Source organism: Halichoeres trimaculatus, unplaced genomic scaffold (genome assembly GCF_033239565.1).
Source record: "Halichoeres trimaculatus isolate MK-OKI-2021-1 unplaced genomic scaffold, fHalTri1.1 fHalTri1_scaffold_1, whole genome shotgun sequence".
Taxonomy (NCBI): domain Eukaryota; kingdom Metazoa; phylum Chordata; class Actinopteri; order Labriformes; family Labridae; genus Halichoeres; species Halichoeres trimaculatus.
The window spans coordinates 37455191-37479150 of record NW_027437179.1 but is presented as its reverse complement, the minus strand read 5'-3'; the positions used below and the strand labels follow the sequence as shown (position 1 = coordinate 37479150).

Below are 23960 nucleotides of genomic sequence, written 5' to 3'. Positions count from 1 at the left end.
GGATAAACGCTGGGCTTTGTCCCGCCCATCGGACACTCAGCGTCTCTGGGGGTCTATGAGGCAGGGGGCTGGCCTGGACGCTGGGCTTCTGCATGATGATTGGATGATCTGTCTGAGGCTGAATCCCTTTTTGATTGACAGTGAAATGAGCCAGTCAGCGATCTTGAAGTATAACCCTCCACCAGAGCATCTTCTGAGTTTTACAGTAAGTTGTTCTGGACTGATCCAGAGGCTTTATTGATCACCAGGGAGTTTACTTTTCTTAAAAACGACGAGCGTTGTGTTTAAAGATTCTCTCTCTTTTGACCAATAAGCAGCTACAGCTACAGCTGTGGAGCTTCTCCCCCTGTCACTCACACTTAAAGCCTGTCGTAGTCTCACGTCACAGCTCCAGCTGCTGCCAAGCTGGCACGGAGGGTAGAATTTACGTTTAATTTAATAAACAAATTTATGATGTAGGCCAGAAAAAAAATGAGCTTCCCCGCCTTGACTGACCAGTAGCCGCCACTGATGTCAATATATCTGTAACCAAGCTTATAAAGAAAGACTTAAAGGAAGGACTTAAATTAAAAAATAAAAAATAAAAAAAAATTCTCAACAAAAAAACATGATTTGGAATTGTTAAAAGATACGTTTTTTTTCACACCCCATCAGATCAGGTTAGTATCAGCCAATACACAGTTTTATATTCAGCAGTAAAACCCAGGAGAGAGAAGGGTTCATGTATTTCGACAGATTAAAAACTGTCCCTCTGTAACAAAAAGTCTATCTGTGCTCTACTTTTAACAAAACTTCCAAATTTTCTCGCACTAGTGACTAAGATTTGTCCTCGCCCTAATATTTCTCATTGGTGATGCTGAACCTGCCTCCCACATCTCTCCCTGCAGTGCTTGCACTCTGTGTCCCTGGGCTGAAGCTGCTGCACAAAAGCACAGAGGAAATTAATCTGAAGACTATTCCAGCGATTCCAAACAGAGATTCTCTTTTTGTTCATTCCATTTATTGTCTGAGTCCCGGAAAGGAGACGCTGTGTTTTTCAGCAGTAGATTACTTAAATTCCAGTCTGGTGAGCTGTGAGTGTGTCAAAGAGTAGAAACGCTGACATGTCTGCAGCATGCTAACGTGTCTTACTTCATGTCTCTCTCCTTTGATATTCTGATGACCTTCGTTTGAGGTGCACAGTGCTGAGCTGGGCAGAAAGTCACCTGTGTTCCCTCTCATACTTTATCAGCGTGTGTGATAGTGTGTGACGGCGTGTTGCCACATTTCACTGAAATTACTCAAAAGAGTTCCCAGGAATTTAAAGTGCTGACAGCTAATTTTCACAGTTTGTTTTCACACTTTGAGTTATCCATCATACAGGTTTTGTTATTCTAAGATCTCCTCATAACATGTCATTTTACAAAGTCAGAGGATTGTAAGACACCAAGAAAAGAGCAGAGAGAATCTTATAACCTTCATATGTATTGACTGAAAAGTGTTGCTGGACGGACTTCTGCAGAGAAATGACTCAAAACTCAAAGTTTAATCAAGTTTATTCTTTTTTTATTGTTGTTGAATGAGACCGGTCGATGGAGAAAGTGCAGCAGATGAAAACATGGTGGTGTGAGGTCTCTGTGCTGCAGCCTGGATGAGTCTGCTGTTTAGTTCAAGATCTGGAAAACAGGAGAAACAAATAATGAGGAAACATCATATACGACAAAGATGGTAGTGAAATTCTCTGTTGCATCTGTTTAAAATGCTAATTGCAGATACTAACAGCATTCATCCAATCGATGTAGGCGGAGACACGAGTGAAGACAGTAGGCTTCTTGGGGTAGTTGCATCCGTAACCGGACACAAAGCTGGCAATGCCGTGGACGTAGTATTTTCCGTTAACAAGGCAGTTCAGAGGGCCACCAGAGTCACCCTGCAAGGATCAGGAGTAAAAAGATGATATTAAAGGAACAGTTTAATTTTTTTGAAGTGGGGTTGTATGAGCTCTATGTGACCACTAAGGACATTAGATACAGTAGAAAGTTGTCTCCTCTCCTTCAGTAAGACACAAACTGTGTCGCTGGTGACGAGGAAATAGGCGCTAACAGGGAAAGACCGTACCAGATTCAAAGGCTATTTTCTCTGCCTACAAGAAGTAGAATCAAAAAGTAATGCCACAGTTTAAGAGTGGGCTACATAAAATAATTTTTAAGTGCATTAAGTCTTCGGAAATATAAACATTTATCCGGATCTAACTATCTGGTCATGTATCCTTCCGTGCAGCGCTAGTGCGCTCCGTCCCCCCTCCTCCTTTTAGCTGTAGGGACTGTAAACAGGCTATGCTTCCGGTTGTAGCCTCGTGTAAGTTTGATCAAGTATCGTAATTCTTTTGTTTGTACTCTAAGGATTGTGAGGCAGCAAAAGGATACCTGTATGAACCGGAGTACACAGAAGAAGAGCTGCTACAGATGGCGACTGAAAGGAATACAGAGGAAACATCCACGGATGTAAATAGATGTTTATATTTCCGAAGACTTAATGCACTTATAAATTATTTTATGTAGCGTAGCGCAGCACTCTTAAAACTGTGGTATTACTTTTTGATTTTAGTTCTTGTAGGCAGAGAAAATAGCCTTTGAATTTGGTACCGTCTGTTCCTCGTACCCATCGATTAAAGTCTGTGTCTTACTGAGGGAGAGGAGACAACTCTCTACTGTATCTAATGTCCTTAGTGGTCACATAGAGCTCATACAACCCAACTTCAAAAAAACTGAACTGTCCCTTTAACCAAGGCTTAAATGTGAGGCACCCAGCATGAATGACCCTCTGAGAAACTCACGTTGCATCCAGACTCAGCTCCACCGCCACCACACACCATGCTGGGCTTCACAGTGCTGCCCCACCAGCCGCTGCTGGAGCAGGTCTTGTGGTCGACCAGAGGCAGGTAGGCCTGCTTCAGCTGGGCGGAGAGGCTGCCACCAGCTGCAGAGGTGAGGTGGGAAAGTTATTATGTGTTGAGGAAGAAATAGAAACTTAAGATTGAGGGTTTGTGCAAACAACTCACTGGAGGTGCGTCCCCATCCGGTGATGTAGCAGAGGTTGTTATGAGGGAGAGTCTGACCAGAAGGAGGCAGAGAGCCCAGCTGGGCGTAGGAGTTCAGGGTGGCCTCAGAGGCCAGACGCAGCAGAGCGATGTCATAACTGAAGAGAAAAATCGATGGAGCAAATTCTTACAGAAAAGCAGATAAGGGTCAACTTAAAGAGTCACCAGTTAACAGGGTCACTCTTTACACTGAAACACCAGCAGCGTCTGCGGGTGAATAATTAAATATGCCGTCTATATTTGATTTGGTGCAGTTCTCTGGACATAGTTTCCTGGTTCTTGTATCATGACTCAGCAGTCTGTGTGCTCTTTTTTGTTTTGGAGGGTTTCTGATTTATTGACACACAATTACGTCCTGGTCTGTCACAGTCTGGTAAGCGTCCACAGATAATGCAGTCACGAGCATCGAGTGACAGTTGTGTGTTTTTTTTTCTCTGGGTACACGCCACTAAAAACGTCTGTCCACTTGCTGATCTCTTTTGTCCACTCACTACTATTTCACAAACCTGGGAGCCGCTTACCATCCTTAAAAGTGACGATATTCAGTTTAAAAATGCGCTTTTTGGTGGTTAACTCCTCCAAGCCAGTTGACAAACCATTATACTCCGCAGTGCTTCTGCAGCTAAGTTGTGCGAGCATCCAGCATTGTTAATAAACAAGTTATCTCTCTTTAAACTATGCAAAATCTATAGTTGCAAAAATGATACTCGTGTGTAGGATGCAGCAAACGCGCTGCTTTTGTTATTTTCAATACAGTTGTTCCATTCATTTAAGGAATATGGCGGCTTATTCCAAAGAAAAAAAAACTGACTATGACTACTACGATATGGTAAAATGATACAGTACCGATTCCTGATACCTGGCAATCGGTATCGGTACTCAACAGTACCAATTTTTGGTACTTTTGTGTTTTGATGTAGAAAATATCAATTTGTTTGATAATAAAATCTCAATTCTTTTCAATTTAACCTATTTGTTCTGCAGTATATAACTTTGCAATGCTGTGTTCATGTCCAGCATGGAAAATCACCTACTCTTCATCAATACCCATTACTTTTGACAGAATTCAGTTGGTACCTATAAAAGTAACTAATTCGGTAGCCATCCCTAGTTACAAACTTCCTTTATGGAGTGTGTCCAGACTTTTTCTTTACTCTGATAGCTCAACTGGGGCACATATTTTTTGCAGGAGGGTGGCATGAAGTTCTCCCAAATGCAAATAAACATGCACCTTATTTTTTGTTTGTATCAAGGCATCAGTGTTCTTGACTCAATTCTTTGTGGAGTCTGGAAAAAAAATGCGTGAAGACCAAAAAAGAGCTAACTATTGGAAAATGGATCATGAAACTAGCGGCCTTTTGCTCAAATGGTTGGCGTAAACATTAGTCCTGCTTCTGACAATCAAGTGGAGTATCAGACTTTGGAATGGCCTGTGTCACTACTTGCCACTTCAAATAAAAAACATTATGGCTGGAGACTTTAAAAAACAAAAGTTCAACCCTCACCCCTTAGCTACGCTGCTGGAGTCCCATCCCTCGTGGATGAAAATCTCGTCAACAGCGATGATCTGCTCTCTACCACTGTTGCTGTTGAGGTCGTGCTCTCCGATGACAACACGCAGCACCCTGCCACTGTAATGTTCAAAACAAGAAGAAACACAGTTTTATTTATGATCAATGATCACCTGCTGTACTTCATTTGTTCTTCATTTCAGACTTCTTTTCTCCCTGATCCTATAGCTGAAGCCTCTTGGTTTGTTAGAAACAAGGGTGTGAAGTTTCTTTATTCTGGTGACATTTGCAAACACAGAAATACCGTCAGCAGATATCGACAGTCCACTTCTAAAATTAGCAGTAATACATCTGAAACCCACACAGGTAAAAAATACAGAGTGAATAGTCATGTTACCTGTCCACACAGTGAGCAGCTGTCATAACCCAGCCTCTCTGGATCAGGGTTCCCCCACAGGTGTGGTAGTACCTGCTGCCAGATCTGTACTGAAGGGAGATCTGAGTGCAGGAAAAAGAGTTTAGTTAAACTGCTTTCTGTTCTCATTAGAGTTGATGAATTTTTACAAAGTGTAGGTGTAAGTGCTCTGATTTGAAGTTACCTGCCAGGGCCAGGAGTTGGGTCTGGCCACCTCTCCTCCAACAACCTTCTCATGGATCTCCTCCATGTACCTGGGCTGGGGCTCCAGCTGAGCCAGCACTGGTTAGAGACAAGAAAGTAGAGAACTTGATTTAGTTTTCTTGAGATGCATCATAATTTGATTAACTTTCCACCCACATAAAGAGGAAATAAGAGAAAAGGGCAGCCAAGTGTGAGGGTGTACTGCAGAGCGGAGTGTCAGCCTGAAACTAAACTAAAAATGAGTGACAGGCTGGATGGCAGACAGACTGACAGACTGACAGCAGAAGAGGAAGAAAAACCAGATCAATGTTTTTTTGGTCATTGTCTTACCCAAGGCTGCAAGACTTGTCAACAGCAGAAACCTAAGCATGTCTGCAATGCGTCAGGACGTTTTCGCGAAACAGCCGATGCTTCCCTCCGTCTTTTATACCTCAACTCGACCTCTCCCGTGGTGGAAAAAGTGAAGCTTTTCTTTTCCCCTGATGAAGCCAAGTACACACCTGTGCTCTGTCTCACTGTCACTGTTATCAGGCTGATACCACACACATCCTGCTTTGACCAGCTGGAAGAATGACAGCTTTATCACTGGACGGCATGAGTCACTGCGAGTCAGAGCACTCAGAGGAGTGTTGGTGTGTTTAGCTAGTTTGATTAGGCAAATCATATCTTTTTTGACAAGTTTAATGGAAAAGGAACCTTTGCTAGATATTTGGCTTTTGGGAAATGGCATGAGACATTATATAGGATTTAGAAATGTAATCTTTGACAAAAACATTCTTTACCTTATTTTCTGAAGTTAGCAAAATAGTTATTGAGTAGGATTGTTTTCTCTCCAGCTCAAAAACTGAATTGTGTGATGCAATAAAGTGCAAACTTGTGTGGTCACTTACATCTTTCGAACTAGTAAGTTTCCTTTGAACAAGCATGAACCAGGAGTAAGTTTGGAAAATATGCCCAAGTCCGAGAAATCAAGGGCGCATGCAAATTTACTGACATACTTAAAGGGGAAATTGAGCCAATAATCCTAAATTGTTTGTTTTATTTTAATTCCAATGATGTGTGGACGTGGACTCACCTTCAACTTTTGAGGAAAATTAGGGACACACCTCTACATTAAACATAATCGATGTCATTGTGTGTGATGATGGTGTAGAAGCTAAAATGTATTTAGTATGTTTCTTTGATAAGTTGTACTTAGATGACCGTCAGCCGTCGGTAATCGTTAGATGTGCAGTATTTTCATGCAAAATACGGAGGAAATGTTCCATCCATCTCAGGTACCGTATCTTTAGGTTATGAATGAAGCTGTGCACTGAAACGGGGATCGCCAGTCCGGCTGGCAAACATCGTCATATAAAATGAATGTTATGCAACAATGAGGTCAATAATCCGTGAAGAGGGCTTAAATAAGATGATACAATGGTTTTCGTAATATATATTCTATTTCTCATTGACAAAAATACTTTATTTGTAGCTCGTTCTTTTCGCCGCTTTGGACGCCATGTTGGTTGCGGTGAAGCTGGGGAAAATACGAACTTAACAATCTGAGAATCGGGACAGTACTGGCACTTCGTGGGATCGCGCATTTTTGAAATTGAGGGTTAAGATTGAGGGTTAATGGAGGGTTAATTGGAATTCACCCTATACGTCTGTCAATTATATAGTTTATGTTAAATACCAAAAGTACAAATACATAACAAGTGTATTCACTTGGGTCAATACACTGTATACTGTAAATTGAATCATTTAGAGGCTCTCATAGCTTTCAGGCTTAGTCCCTGATTTCAATGCTAGAAAAACACGCAATGCAAATAATTTGTAAGGATAAGATTTCTGGCCACATGTTCTTGGACCCTTGGGCCTTTGGTAGCTTTAACAAATTAATGTCCAGTCCGACTATCCTTAATCTCATGTCGTATTCCACATTTTTTCTGGTCCTGTGTTTACTGACACTCTCTTCAATGCTAGGTGAGGTTTGTTTTGCCACTCAGTCCAACTGAAGTGTGCGTGTCCTGGATGGGCAGTGACGTAAACGCATACCCTCTATTGGGTATGGTGGCAGGAAGTAGAACAAAGCAGAGCAGACTCACAGAGCATGGAGCTCAGGTATTTTTTGTTGACTGTCACTTTTACTGTAATTTTCATCTTTGTTTTACCACCATCAGTTTATTCGTTTTTATCCAGAATGATTTTCCTATTTTTGCCTAAAATACATGTTGGCTCATTTTAGATTTTGGATTTTTTGGAACGATAGACTCTTTGAACTGATCACTAGACCCTTTTGTATCTTTGGATGGGTCACATCAAAAAAGAAGAGCTTTATTCAGCAGCTAAAGTTTTGTAAGACAGCCGCAACAGATGCTAATGACATTAAAAAGTGTGCTTTGACCCTAGCTCTGCCGTCAGCCCCTGCGTCTGATTGGACCACAGACTATAAAATATGGACATAGCCTCTCTGATGTCACCCTTTGGTTTCTGGTGAGGGGCTTTGAAGCCGATGGTGACGGTTGCCATGTTGGAAATGTTTCCTCAACTGAACTAAGAGGTGACCTAGAAAGGAAGTTACGAGTCAGTTGTGCCCCTTGTTATTCAAAATGTTTGACACCTGTACCTTTGAAAGTACAATCAGAGATACTACCCATTCAGATTGTAAACAATTTTCCTACCAGGTAGCAAACCTGTCTATTTTTGCTGTAGATATGAGCTCGGACTTATTGGAACAGCCTCGAGTAGAAACTTGAGGAACTTCAGTTCTACATCAACTTCATTTTTTAAGACCAAGGGTTTCAGCAGTTTGTTGCTCTTCCTGATGTTTTTTATCCTTCCGTCTAGACAAAATAATCTGAAATTCTGACCTTACCAAACCTCCAGGTTTCCTCTGGATTACATCGACCTTGGAATGTAAAAAAGTGCCTCAATGCATCAATATGGACGGGGCTGTAGGAAAGGAGGTGGGGTGAGGATGGACTGATGCACTGCTTCATGTTGTTGCCTTCAGTGAGAACATCATACAGTCTTTGCAGCACACACACACACACACACACACACACACTACAAACACACGTCAGATAATCATTAGCTTGATTATCCAGCCTTGAGCTGCGACTTGAGAAGCAGCACTGACGTCTGCACATCTGAAGTAGAGGACGTCTTCCCTGTGGAGTTTCCTGTCAGAATACATTAATATTTCAAGCATTAAACTGTGATGAATCAACACATCGTCAAAACCTGGATACAAATAAATTATTTTTCATTCCTGGAAACTAAATTCAGTATTTGGCTGGAGAGTTTTGAGAGAAGTGTTGTGATTTCAACTCAAATGGTTTATAATGTTTAGAATGTCGAACATGAGCACAATGTCCCAAATGTGAACTTTCACTTCTATGCAGATGATGCTGTTATAATCCGTTCTGCCCCAAAGCAATATAAGGCCCTGTCTCATTTACAGGATAATTTTAATAACATACAAGTCAAGTTTTGGGGTTTAAATTGTTCTTAAATCCTGACAAATAAAACTTATAATATTTAGTAACTCAAAGACTAAACTACAGGATATTGCTTCTATAGTTGCGTCTCAGGGTGATGTGATTGAGCTTGTCTCGTCTTAGAAATATTTGGATTCTGAATTGATGGTACCCTGTCTTCTAAGCTTCACATTCAGCAGCTTGTGGGGAAGCTGAAGCTGTGTTTGGGTTTTTACTTCAGAAATAAGTCCTGTTTTTCATTTGCTGAAAAAAAAGACACGTTGCTGCAACTTTCTTACAACTTTTTTACAAGTCTTAAAGCTCTAACTCATCATTATGACTTGTATTCTCCAGTTGATTAGCCTGCCTTGTCCAAGACAACATAATTGGTATGTTCTCATTTATAAAGTATTCTGAATTTTCTTCCCTCTTACTTCTGTGATTATATATACACTTGAGAAATGTTCAGAGTTGCAGTCTTAGCTCTGTCTCATTCAGAGGACCTTTTTTGCAGTCTGTTCCTTAAGTACATCCTAAAATAGAAAAAAGGAGTTTTAGAAATGCGCCTCCTGCAGCGTGCGACCTGCTGCAGGAGAAGTTGGACCTGAGAGAGCAGGTCTCTTTCAATCTTTTTAAAAAGTGGACTAAAGTGGACTTATCAGGATGTATTAACATGCTTTGATGGCTTGATGATCTGCTTTAGTCACTATTTTGTGTTGCTTGTCTGTAGTATGCTCTTATGACTTGCTGCTGTCTTGGTCAGGACACTCTCATAAAGAGACTTTTAATCTCAATGAGACTTTTCTGGTGAGATCAATTTTAAATTATTGGATCAGTAAACAAAATAAACAAATAAACCTGTTGTGACCAGAGTGAGCTGGTAATAATTGTTGTTATTGTTTTGTTTAATCTCAGATGAATTATTGAAACTCCCTCACATGCCTGTCTCCGTCTCAAGTGGTTGTTGCTGTTAAATTTGTGTCGAATAATCAGTGTCTCATGTCACACTCATCTTCAGCTCACTGCATAGACTCCCAGTAAATTCAGCACTCCGTTTAAAACTCTCCTGGTGTGTTCAGGGCAGTGCATGGTTGAGAAATGTGTTGTTTCAAGAGCTGCTTTAGCTTTTAAAGGTAGGGTCTGCAAGATTTTTTCTGCTCTATGGGCCTCTATACGTGTGTGTCAGTTTCTGTGTCTGCCTCAACCCCCTGCCTTGCCTGTATGTTGATGTTTTGGTTGTCTCAGGGCGTTTCTGGGCAGAGATTAGGCATGGCTATATCAGCCAACCACAGCACACCCAGTAACTGTGTGTGTTGATGGTAGTGAGTGGAAGAAGCTAATCTAAGCAGTTACAATAGTGGACGTAACATAAATGAGGGAAAACACAACCAAAGTGAAAGTGAAACACCAGGGGCGAAGCTTGGCTTGACTTTTACTCGCTTTTGGGCACTTGGAGCACAGCTCAGGATGAAGAGCAACGCAAGTTGGCTTTCTGCTAACCAGTATGTAATATATACCTGTGATGAGCTTGTGCTAACATGCCAAGTCTGGTGCGATGCTACAGGTTGTTGCTGGGCTAGTGAGTGTCTTAACATAGCTTCTGTTGAAAGGGTGTGGGCTGCCCCTGAAACTGCAAGGAGGTTGTTGCTCTCAAACTTTGGAGTTGTCCTCCACTTAACCTGTTTAATCCCATATTTTTACCTGCAAAATAAGTGCATGCATTTATTTCTTTAGACCTCTAGTATGTAATGTGTGTTATTCGGTTATTCATTATTATTGTTATTATTCGGTTATTCATTATTATTATTATTATTATTATTATTATTATTATTATTATTGATTTATTTTATTTTATTTTAATTTAATTTAATTTAATTTAATTTAATTTAATTTAATTTAATTTAATTTAATTTAATTATATTTCTTTTTTTATTTTTATTTCTTTTTTTATTTTTATTCTCATTTTAAATTTTACACTAGCTACCCAAAGTCAAACCAACACTTCAGGATACTCAAGACTCAAAACAAAAAAACAAACAGTGAAGCTTCTGTTTCGACCAGTGGGATTAAACATGTTAAACTTGGGAACTCTGTGCTTATAAGGCCGGAACCCCTATAACAACACTTGTCTTTGTTTAACTTGGTCATGTCTGTTGCACTCTTCTTAATTCACTTCTTTATGTTTTATCATGAAGTGCTTTGTCATCTCTCGTCTTAGAAAGTGCTAAGTGAATGAACTTCACTACTGAGGTGAAAAAAAAAGCACACACATAAACTAAATCCATGTCACTATTTCACAGCTGCTGATAACTTTTCATAAAAAGAAAAACCTTAAGATGCCTCTACACATTTAAACCTGGTTGTTGAGACATGAAGCAGTTTTTAATTCACAACAGAGGTCAAAATGTGAAGCTTTTTGATCATCCATAGAACAGGATTGCAGTCCAACACTAGATGGTGCTAAAGCCTAAGACTCACACAGTCTGTGCCATGTGGGGACACACATCCTGTTTTACAGGAGACGATCAGATGACATGCAGCCCTGGGGTTTTCTTTGCAAGCCACAAATCTTTAGTCTGTTTAAATATAGATTCTGGTGTTAAACTGGGGTTTTAAAGGGATATCTGGAGACAAAGTCAGAATCCAGCTCTGTTAAATCCAGTGTGAGAACAGAGCCGAGGAGGATTTCTCTCCTCTGCTTCCCTCTGACCTCTTTAACATTGAACAGATCCACTGTAGATTGACGACTTGATGCTTTTTGTGGAGTTAATCTCTCAGTAAAATATATTTATTAATACCCTAGAAAGGCCATTTCTTCTTCCTAACTGGTCACGCTGATATTTCCAACAATAGATTTTTAAACAATGGTAGAGCCTCTGATGTGCCCGTCTTTTATTAAACAAGCTTTAATTAGACAGAAAGTCATTAAAACTGTGGATTTAGGATTATTGCTTATCAGGCTATTAGAGAGATAGCCTCGCTGGCTGGTAATTGAGCTTGCCCCATGACACAGAGGGAAAAGGTCCTAATACTGCAATACCTCCTGATCAACAGGGGCTCTACTCTCTTCTATTTTCTCACAGACGTCCTCGTCCCCTCCAAACTCCTCGTGTACCCCTTCGCCACGCCAACGCCTCCTCACAGAGGCATAAATCAGGCAAGGAGATCAAAGACAGGAAGTGTTGGGATGTGTTAATTAAAGATGTTTGCTCTTGATACCGCCTCCCCTCGTTAATGAATAGTCGATTTGGTTCCCATAAAGATGTCTCACGAATGCGGGGAGGAAATTGAGGTTCTGAAAAAAATTAATGGGATGCACTGATTGGGTCTGAGATAGAAAAGTCGGACAGGGTTATCACAGAGTAACTGTTGATTATGTCAGTGTGACACTATTTAAAAAGCTCAAACTGGAGCTAAACGATTTAAGACCCCATTAGAAGGAGAAAATAACTGTCTTTGAGTAAACAGACATTTATTAGAGCTTACTCTGTCATCTGCGGCTAAATGGTGCTGTAACCATGAGAACTGCAAATCTGGAGAGAGGAGTTTGTCTTAAAATCAGTTACAAGTGAATCCCTTTGGGGACCACTTGGGGGCAGCAGAGCAAACTCTTAACTATAAACTCTATAAAACATGGAGGTAATGACAGTGACATCACCCATTGGTTTGTGGGAAGACATTTTAGAGGCGAAGGATGGTGGTCACCACATTGGAGATGCTGACTCAGCATAACATCAACTGCTGGTTAAGAGGTGAGGCAGCTTGAAGCCTCCTGGTAAACCCACCTGACCCTTTTTCGGCTGTGCAAATTCATTTACCGTCACCTTTATATCATTCATGGATGTGTTGTCAAATAACTAAGTTAATTCCACTCTCTAAACCTTTTTAACCAACTTGTAGAAGTGTTTACTTTGCTGTGAGGTTGGCATTTTAACATGGAACCAAACAGTTTCTGTGTGAACGCTCGAGAACCTGCAGCTTTTGCAGCTCTGCATTGCCCCTGAATGTTATACAACACATTAATCACATACAATCAGGCAACCTTGATTGCAATCCGGTCCCAATCTACACGCCCAATCGAAAATAAGCAACAATCACATATGAAGTGTGTGAATCAACATCCAGTCCTTGAGCTGAGCGTTCTCCTATGGCCCCCTGCTCTCATCTTACAATGTTTTAATTATGGCACTGTAATGAATCATGTTGAATTAAGTTTGCATTTACATTTTTGTCAGGTGCACAAACAAAAACAAAGTTCATCTCGCAACATCTCGTCAAACCACATGTGGACTGTGCATAAACTGCTTGTATAAGGCTAAAGCTTGGTACGCTCTGCAAAAACTCAACAGCTTTTACAGCTGACTTCTTTGAATAAGTGGACTTATCATGATGTTAAAATGTGAGAGTTAAAAAACACATAAGAGGACACAAGATTAGATTAAAGTAATATGACACAGAAAAGACAGAAACAATAATTCTGATCTTGCCATAAAAACATCCTGATATATTTCACCAATATCGCCCCCCTACTGGAGAACATTTTCCTTGATCAGAAGCAGAGTTTACTGATGTTTATGCAGCATGTAACACAGTAGAAAACTGACCACTTATCAACTGGTATCAAGAGAAACCTGAGGGACAAGTGAGGTATAAGTACATCAGTCTGTAAAGATGCTTGCAGGTACACTCACCAGCTCTTTACAAGGCTCTGCTTGGCTGTGTCCCTCCATACCTTTGTATACTCCTCCAAAGAACTGAAAGCCTTTATTCTTTGCGTTTCCAAGAAAACTTTCAACCACTTGTTCCTCATGTCAGGACTGAAAGGGGGAAAAAAGTGTTCAGTTTTGCTGCCCATTTTGCATGGAATGCGCTCCAGTCTGATCTGTCTGATCTCAACCTGTCCGAGCTCATTTCTCATAGAGCCTTCTCAAATGACAAAGAAGAATCTTTGGACCAGTGCCTGTGCCCTTGAACTCTTTGTTTTGACTCACTTCCAGCACTTTATCTGTAATTTCTTTTTTTTAATTTATTTTTTAAAGTATCGTTTTAATTTTAAAGACTGCATTGTACCTATTTGTTTATTATGATGTGTGCTGCAGACCTGTGGACAGGTCACCCTTGTAAAAGAGATCCAGATCTCAATAGGTTTTTATTTGGTTAAATAAAAGTTAAATAAATGTTTGTGTACACTAATGCCGTGGCCACACCAAACGCGAACACACAAATTCATTTGCGCCTGTAACGCGCTGCATGAACGCCCGAGTACGCTGGACTATTTTGACAAGCTGAGGTGCGAACAAGCGTTAGCGCGTTCCTGTGCATGTGGAGTAGAGAACCTGTTCGTTGAAAGACCGAAAGCCCAAAAGAGCAGCTGAAAAACAATGAGCTGTGGTTTCAAAAGCATGACAGGAGATTGTGTGAAAGCTTTGTGAGATCACAATCAAGGCCTGCTGCCTCTCCCTGGTAATCCACTGGCCCTGCCTGGCTGTTCCCTGCAACCTCATTCTTGACCCCCCCCAACCTCCGACCCCCCGACCCATGTTCCTAGTAGGGATGCACGATATTATCGGCACAATATCGGTATCGGCTGATAAAAGCTTAAAAACATGTTTATCGGTATCAGCATATATGAAAATTTCTGCGGATAGGCACAGCCGATAAGGTGCTATTCGGTTAGTGTTATTATTTTCCATCTGAAAAATAAGCTCCTTAAATGAAATGTAACACTTGTTCCGCTCTGTGTCTGTCACCAGGTTGCTACAGTAACGCTAAAATAATCAAATGCAACTTGGTTATGTTTAAAAATGCATTACACATTTAAAGTTCATGTGATCTAAAGAAATTATTTTTCTGTATTTCAATACTGAATGTCTCAAGATTGAAAAAATAATACATTTCTTATTTATGGTAAAATCAAATGTTTTTTGTCTTGTTTTATGTGTGTTTCTTAAACAAATAAGACCGTCACAATTAGAGTAACATAAATTCCAGTACAGGATAGACTTAGCTTTCTTAACAGTGAAAAAAACAAACAAACTTGTGATTATCGGTATCGGCCAAAAGGGGTTTCGATATATCGGCACATCGGATATCGGCAAAAATCCAATATCATGCATCCCTAGTTCCTAGAGGTCTCCCTGGGGGTAATGAAGGGGTCGAGGAAAGAGAGGACCACAGAGAACTTCCATCTTTTCCCTGGCTCTGCTCCTGCCCCGCTCCTTCCTCCTCTCTATCAGACTCAAAACTCCACTGAGGAAAACACAGTCGGACTCAGTGATGACCAGTGCAGGCAAATCCAGCTGGGAACGAAAATTTACAGAACTTACCTTCAAAACCTGTCTCCTCAGCGACTTTCAACCAAGCCTGCTCATTTTTTCCCAGTTTCTGTATAGTCGTATCGTATAACTCTGGATGATGACACACCGCACTGATTGTTTTCTCCTCCATCTTCCGGCAGAGTTGGAGCCGGAGAAGGCGGCGGTTCCCCCCTTTACATCATCAAATCAATGACGTCGTGGGGGAATGCCATCGCTGATTGGCGGCTGCAAATATTAAACTTTTGACGCAAATTTGAAAACGCCAGAAATGTGCCGTGCCAAATGCCCCAAACGCGCTGACTGGGGCAAGTCAGCGTCTAAATGCGTCTTTGCATTGATTTTGTATGTAATCTGCCGCAAATTTGCGTTTGGTGCGGCCGTACCATAAGAGATCGAGTTTTACCAGAAATTACTAAAGAAATGGTTGACCAATGGAGCATCCCTATGTAACTTTCAACATCAATATGTCAGTGTAGAGGATTTCCCAGATGCAAACAGATGTATGAATGACAAGACAACTGGATCAACTTGGCAGCCTTTGCGGGTTTATCACAAGTTCAGCATTACACACAGCTTTGAACATCTCTTAACAGACGGACAGACAGACTCCCCAGCAAGCTCGCTTTCACACTTTTTATAGACTTTCAACAATGTCATCACACTTTGCCAAACATGCTAAAGTATGAGCGTTCAAACTTCACTCTTAAAACCAAACTTCATGCAAACATAATCATCAGGCTGGAACATGCTGGAGAAAGTTCTTCCAGATTTCCCTTTCTCACCAGGAAACCTTAAAAAAAAATCTTTTGGACTTTTTCAAAAATCATTCTCAGGTCAGGTCAGCCAGCGTTTCTGGTTCCAAAAACCTGACAGTTTTAAACTATCACAAACATAATTTCAGGAAGAACTGGTTACTATCTGCTTGGCATTTCACTGCAACTTTAGTAAGAGCCTCTGGCCCTTGGTCATTTCCACAAGATCAAATGTGTCCTTCTCTTAGTGAAACAGGCTGTTTTCCAAACCGCCTACTACATACTACATGTAAATGCAGTATGTATTAGACACGGCATGCTGCCTACTGCTTCTGCATGAAGTGTGTAGTGTGACTGTTCTGTTGGGTCTGTTTTGTAGTATAATTCTCTGCTTTTAGTTTTGGAAAGCAGAGCTGCAGGATGATTTTTTTTAACCTTGAAATTTTAGTTATTTTATTTATCATATCACAACAGAAACATCATATTTGATTTTTAACCTTGCACCAAAAGTTATACCATTTTTTTTTCAATCTTGGAGGGACTGACTTTTTATTTTTACAGCTGATGGAAAAACCACTTCCATATAATCAAACTATACTTTTAAAAAGTAAAAACTTGTTTACATTGTAGGGATGCAACTAGGGATGGGTACCTTTCACATTTGAAAACGATACGATACCTATTTTCGGTACTTTTCTGTATTTATGCGGTAATAAATATTAATTAGTTTAATGTTAAAATGTATAAATATTTATTTTAATTTTAACGTATTCATTCTTCACTATATAACCCTGTAATGCTGTGTTCATGTCCAGCATGGTAATAGCCTATTCTTCCACTCCCTCACAGTCACAAAGATGCATTGAGGGACCGAAACATGGCACCTTTTGGTACGGCACCCAGTACTTTTGACAGAATTTGGTCAGTACCTATAAAAGTACCTAATTCGGTGCCCATCCCTAGGCGCAACAATATGAAAATTTTGGCAAATACCAGTATCCAATATTAATATTGTTGTTATTGTTGTTGTGGCCAGTAACCAATATTTACCAATACTGATATTGGGAAAACAAACAAACAAAACAAAAAACAAAAACAATCTGAGATGTTGTGTTGAGGTCATTCAGAGAGAAAGAGTGGCGCAAAGATGACCATTGAAGGGATTAAAGGATGGAGTGCCCGGGTTGGACTTAATCAAAAAAAAGGATGTTTTGTCTGTTTTTTGATCATTAACAGGAAGAGAGACATAAAAGAAGAGAGTCTTAGGTAGTTTTGGTGTTAACATAGTCATAGGAAACAATGATATTTGGGTCTTGAAAGATCGTTCAAGATGCTCTGAAAATGGCTGGCAGCTAATGAGTAAAAATCTGCTGATGCCATATGTTAAAAAATGACCAACATTGGCCGATACTAATAATGATACCTACATTTTGCATCCCTATTACATTGGCTTTATGACTTTGTTAAAGTAAACACCGCTTTTTACAACTGGAAGTGACGAGACTTACTTGTGTTTCTTTCACATTACTTCACTTCTATTTCACAGACTGGCTAACGTTAGTGTTGTTGTATTGTAGTTGTAATGCTGACTCATTCCAGTAGATGGCGGCAATTTACCAAAACCTGCCACTCACATATACAAAACAGTGTTACTGCCATGCATCATGGGAAACAGTATGCCAGGTAGACTGGTCCGTTGCATACTGAGAAATTTTCCTGTCTCTGAAATTGCTGCCTTTAGCTGGGGAAAAACAAAAGAATTGAAGTTAAACAGAAAACTGGGTTTTTAAAACGATAAAAATTTGAGTCAACAGAGATTTCTGTCTGTTCACAGTAGAAATTTGGCCTGAAATTGGGAATTAGGAAAACGTTTGGTAAGCACATCAAGCAAATTATCCAATTGCCTCAACAGTCAGGTGCTAGACTGAAGAGATGGTGGTCTTTACAGATGCTTCAGTGATGCATGATAAGCATCATCCTCCATTTGCCAAGTTTTTAGAATCAGTACCAGTTATTTTGCACCCAACAACCACCTAAAAACCAAACAATTGGAACCAAAAATGTCAGCTGCAAATCTCTGTTTCTGTGCCAGGAATTGTTGTTTCACCAAATTGCTTCCATTTGTTTTTTTTGTCATCCATAAAAAGATAATCTCAACTTCTTGCTGAATCCGTTAGTTCAGTCAACTGCACAACAACTTTGTTCCCCATTTGAAAAGTCAGTGTGGTGAAGTTTACAGCATTCAAACTGGATGCTAATCCTTCCATAACTGTCGTGACTTCCAACCTGTGAGATGTCACATTCATTGCCGTGCAGTCAGTGCGGACAAAAGCAGTGAGACAGGACAGACGCAGTGATGTCTGAAATAATGATCTGACATTCACCAAAAGGAAGAAGCAGCAGAGGGGACCGCAAAGTCCGATGGTAAATATCTGTGGGTGGTTCACTCTGAAAGACCCCATTCAAGCCATGCAGTCGTTTAATGAACTCTTAATACAAAGATATTCATGACTACTGCTTTAATCTTCAAAGACTTTGAAAAGGAGAGGTTATACAGAAGTCAGATTGAAAGATTTCAGCTGGACATCACATAATTTTATACTGACAGCTGTTTTTCATGAAACCCCTGCATTGTTAGTTTCAACCCAAACAAAGGAAGTCTGCTCTCTTGTTGCTTTTCTCCATGGGCCGTGCTTGCATAAGAGTCCTACATTTTCTAAGAAAACCACTGAAACTTACAGATCTAACAAAAACCTCTTTGTTTACAGCTCTCGTTTGTTCTTATTGCAGAGTTCTCCAAACAAAACCACGCTGACAATATGAGGTTAGCGTTCAGCATTTAACAAATTCAACATCACAGATAATGGCCCGTACAAAAGGGAAACAAAGATGTTAAACGAAGGACAAGAAATGCTCTTCCCTTGATGTGAAGTCAGTCTTCCTCTGAACTCAGCTAAATCAGCTCATATCTTTGTGTAGCTGTGGTGTTACTTCCCTCAAAAGAAGTTTCTAGTGAAGGAAATCTGAGGGCCAAACTACTGCACAATATGGCACAAATCCACTCTGTACACAGCGTCTGACAGTGTATCAGCACTTTCCCCGCTGGTTGGAGTGTGTAAAAATGTGCATGTGGATGCATCAGTGCTGTCATGCGTCCTGCTGGGTGACAGCAGAGAAACTGATCCACTGGCCTGTTTGCAACCTTTAATTGCAATTATACCACAGTGAAAACAATCAATACATGCACCCACACACCCCTCCTCTGCCTCTCCTGAGCCTCCTCAGCGGCTCACTTTCCCCTCTCATGTTTCTGCCCTTGGTTTCTGCTTTCTCTATATATGTAGCAGAAAGGTGCCCTATAGGGTGTGGGATGATGCGGTTCTGAAGGGGGAAGGGACAAGAAGGTGTACCAGCATGATAACTTAGGAAAGATGATCTGCTGTGGCTACGAGTGCCTGATTGATCCTGTGGAGGACTGTTCATCCATCTCCGTCCTCCTGCAGCGGCTGCTTCTGCTGGTGCTTTCACCTCTAGTTGCTTGCCAGTTCCCTCGCCGCTGTTCCCCCTTCCGCCCTGGTCTCAGCTGCTGAGTTCGGTATAGACTCTCTCCCTGCTCCCAGGTCCTGGCCCTGAGTTGCAGCTGTGACGGGGTCTACTGGAGTGGAAAAGAAGTCCGCAGCTCCAAGCTTCCCTCGCTGTGTGATAGAGGGAAGAGGAAGGTGATTAAAAACTGGCACACCATGATGCCTCATCCTCGTCACACTGTGGGGGATAGCGGTTAGGCCATTAGAGAGCCTTCTGGAAGCGATACCCACACTTAAACTGGAAATGCTCATTAATATTCACAACTGGAGCTCTGTAATAGTGGTAACAGGTCATGCCAAATAACTGCAGCATTGCTTGTTCATTTTAAACTGGTGACCTCTCCTGATGCTAAAGTTCCCTCCTTCGGTCTGCTCCCCCAGATAGGGAGCAAAAATCCCCCAAAACAAACACCATGTCTGTTAACAAGACATGAACAGATGAGACCAGCTTTTACCGAGTGTGTTGAACACTTATGAACAAAGTCTTACCAGGGACAGGAGACAAAAATAGAGCAGGTAATTTCTCATAGCTGTATCTAAACTCAAACAGGTCGTTCATCAGCTGATCAAAAGTTTAAACCACAGCCTTGAAAAGTCTGAGTCTGTCTTTCATGTCATTTTCATTCAGACATTCACAGTGTCATGACCTCCTGAGAGAAAGCACAAAGGCTTTCTCTTTTTGAACGTGGTCGGATTGTTGAGCTGCATAACCAAGGCCTCTCGCAATGTGTCATTGCAGCTGAGGTTGCACACAGCAGGGGAGTCGTTTTAAATTTCTTAAAAGATCCTGAGGGTCATGGGACAAAAAGTCAAGTGGTAGACCCAAAATAATTTCACCTGCTGAGTCGTAGGATCTGACGGCTGTCTGTGAAGACACAGGCCAATCCGTGACCCAGATTATGGTCGTTACTGGTGTCAACTGTAGACCAGTAACCATCGGACGGCCTCTGTGAGGAAAAGGCTCCAAGAACAAAAAACCTCTTCAAAGGTCGAGCTATGGCGGCATTGTACTGCCAAAATTTGATTTATGTGATTCAAATATGACATTCAAGAGCAAATATGAGATTTGCACAGGCATAAATGAGATCCGTATATAAGCGTATAAAGGATTAGTATATGAGCGTATATAAGATTAATATATGGGCATATAAGTGTATATAAGATTCCAATATAGGTGTATATGGTATTTTTATGAAAGATCTGTACATTAGCATATATGCGATTAGTATATGAGATCATATGAGACTTATACAAGATTTGCAAATGAGATCTGTATGTAAGTGTATATGAAATTTGTAAATAAGCATAAACGAGATTCGTATATGAGAATCTGAAGTTGGTATGACATCTGTATAAGAGATTTGTAGATGAGATCGGTATTTGAGATCTGTATATAAGCGTTTAGGAGATCCTACATGAGGGTATATGAGATTTGTATGAGATTTGTAAATGAGATCTGTATATGAGATAAGTATATGAGAATTGTATATGAGATTCATATATGAGACTCGTATATGAGACCGGTATATAAGTGTATGTGAGATTTGTATATGAGATTAATTTATGAGATTCGTACATAAGATCGGTGTATGAGTGTTTGTGAGATTCGTATGTGAGATTCGTAAATGAGTGTATATGAGATTTGCATGTGAGATTCCTACATGAGATTAATATATGAGATTCGTATACCAATGTATATGAGATTCATATATGAGATTTGTGTATTAGTGTAAATAAGATTTGTATTTAAGTGTATATGAGAATCCATATATGAGCATACATGAGATCTGTATATGATTGTAGATGAGGAATATGATACCCATGCACACATCTGCTAAGGGTCGCATGAAAGTCTGGCATCCAAGAGCAAATTACTTTTGTTCACACCAAGCTTTAACAATGCTTGCACACACAGGCTTCTTTGCCAACGAAGCTTTCTCCTGCTCAAATTTAAAAGAAACAATTAAGTTCTGCAATATATAAAGGTAAGTTTGCATGAGGAAACTAGTAAAATCAAATCACTTACCTGAGGCGTTTTTAAAAGCCATTGCCATTTTTCTTGAGTCTTCAAGAAGAATTTAACGTTTCACTGCCCTTTCTTGTTCACTTTCTTCGGCCAAAAGACCATAGCCGATCATGTTAGACGAGGACTGAAGCCAATCATATCAGGGGATACAATAATGACTGCTGGGCCTGAGCAGGCAGAAGAGCCTCTGCATGGGAGGATTGTAAAAGCTTGCGCATGAGCAAAAGTAATCTGCTTGCATGGACACCAGACTTAAGCGCATGTGCTAGACATGTGCGCGGATCTCATATAGGAATGTCATATTTGAATCTCATATACGCTCTTGAATTTTGGCAGTATAATGCCGCCATATCTTGTCTCTTCCCACATCAAAAATTTGTCTATGGGCAATGCAAGAGAGCACTTAACATGTGACACTGAAAGGTCGAGGTAAGTTTGATCCCAGATGGGAAAACATGTCACCTGTGCTGTCCTGATGGCTTCCAACGTAACTGGCATTCCCCACTGCAGTCCTTTTTCCTTGTTGCTGTGGACATCTTTCATGGCTGAGAGTCTTCATTTTTGCAGTAGGGACTGGATCTTTCAACAGGACAACGCCTGCCTGATGGTCTTTGGACCATTTGGGGATTTTTACAAAATCAGACTCCTGTTCCAGATTGTGGATGCTCTTTGTGAAGCCATGAGCAGATTTTGGAAAATCAACAATAGCATCTCAAGTATCCTGTGTTTAAAACTTTAAAGTCTTTTTTTAGAATATTTTCTAAACCCTCTCTTTTTTGTCTCTTGCTCCTGTTTCTTCTTTTTGTATTTGAAGCTCTGCTTACATCCTGCTTTTGATCCACCGGTGCCAAATGCAAATTCTTGCCATTTCTGATCTTAAGATTTTGTTCAGTAATCCAGTCAGTAAAAAATGTCAAAATAAACAAACATATATGAAAGAAACAGATGATGAATCTTGAAAAAGGTGATCCTGTGAGTAAAAAGCATGTTAAGTGGTGATTGTTACACAGGAATCTAATTAAAACAAGCGCATACAGCAGAGAGCAGAGCTTGTGCAGCTGTTCTGTAAAGCATGTTTTTATAGCACAGCACATTTATACTTGTCACTCGCTGTCATCATAATTATTCCCTGAGGGAAAGGAGGGAAAATAGCTATACGTCAATTAGCACAGTTAAACGAAGAGACCGTCAGTCAGTACCAACGTGTGAGCTGTGATTACAGCAACCTGTTCATTTAGCTTTGAATGTGCCACTGCACGCATTGTGAAACTGTTTCACACTCTTCAGTTTTCTTTTAATGAAGGCACCAGAAGTAGAAGTATTAATATGATGGAATTAAGCTGTCTGATATCTGGAGATGTGAGCTCGACAACACACTCAGCAAACCTGTGATTTCTAAATCTATTGTGTATTCTGTCAATCACTTCGTTCCGCTGACAATCGCAGGTACAGAGAGACAGACAGTGCAATCTCAGAGCTTCAGTGGTCTGTGAAATATTACTTTTATGCATGACTACTGTCATCACCGTGAGCGGGAGGTGGAGAAGAAGAAATTAACTGGGAGTGAAATAATTGAGAAATTAAGTTAGAAATGAACAGCCTTCAAGTCCAGCTCTTCTGAGAGTGTTTGACGTATGCAGGGGCATAGCTACAATTAGGCAAGCACAGGCAGTTGCCTGGGGCCTCAAGATTCCCAGGGCCCCCCAAAGCATCTCTTAAAAACTAATTTATGAAGTTCTCTTCAATTGAAAGCATTTCTTTTTTCTAAATCTTACTTAACATGCTTCAAAATACATCAAAAGGCTTAATCTTTAATGATCGTTTTGGGTACTCCCCCTCCCTTCTTATTCAATGGGCTATTCCATGTCACAACTCATCTGAAAATTTGATTGGAAGTGGTAAAAAACACTTTTTTCCCCATTTTTTTCTTATTTTCAACCAAGTCGGAAATAAAAACAATGTTGCTCTGAGATCTGAGATAAACATATAAGACTTTTAGGATTTTAAGGACTTGATCTAGCCCAGGAAACAGCTCAGATAATTTTCTCAAAATCAAACTTTTTGAGTTGATGATAAACATTAATTTACAAAATCTCTTTTTTGGAAACATAACTCACTGGACAGGGGGTCAAATAAAAATAAACTTGAAAATAATAGTACCAAAAAGTATGGTAACTGTAAATATCACCTCTTTTAGTAGATTTTTTTTCCAATTTTTGTGTTGTGCTTGATATTTACATATTTTTTCCTTTACTAAATTATTTTCTTCAATATTTATCTACTGTAATGTTTTTTTCACTTCATACTTTCTTTTTGGTTACTGTTACTCTGTAAATTCCCCACTGTGGGAAAAATAAGCTGTCAATTGACCATAGAAGATTTCAAATCCAGAACAAAGTGGACTAAATTATGTATTCACTTTTTTCAAAATCAAACTAAAGTACCGAACTTGAGGAAATGCATTTAGTTGTGTTAAGTTACCATGTACAAGATTAGCACTGTCTCATGCCTTGATACTGGGAAAGAGACAGTGGACCCAGGGAAGGCCGGTCTAGCTCTGAGGAAGATGAGTTACAAGGACATGGAGGGCCCCATTGACTGGGTTTGC

At 40.3% G+C, this 23960-nt stretch overlaps 1 protein-coding gene across 4 annotated transcripts in view; it reads right to left on the bottom strand.

Moving 5' to 3' along the window:
* Positions 1–1553: 1553 nt before the first annotated feature.
* Positions 1554–23960, bottom strand: part of LOC141795288 (elastase-1-like) — a 41310-nt gene continuing 18903 nt past the window's right edge. For 2 of the 4 annotated variants that reach the window (XM_074676126.1, XM_074676120.1), the window contains exons 2-8: positions 19153–19437; positions 5190–5287; positions 4988–5088; positions 4585–4710; positions 3041–3177; positions 2816–2958; positions 1742–1909 (exon numbers count right to left, since the gene is read on the bottom strand). In XM_074676126.1, the coding sequence (XP_074532227.1) occupies positions 1742–1909; positions 2816–2958; positions 3041–3177; positions 4585–4710; positions 4988–5088; positions 5190–5287; positions 19153–19225 (846 nt within the window). In that variant the 5' untranslated portion in view covers positions 19226–19437. Of the gene's footprint in view, positions 1656–1741; positions 1910–2815; positions 2959–3040; positions 3178–4584; positions 4711–4987; positions 5089–5189; positions 5288–5539; positions 5717–19152; positions 19438–23960 lie in introns of those variants that run through there. The other 2 variants (XM_074676135.1, XM_074676143.1) reach the window with 2 other exon arrangements.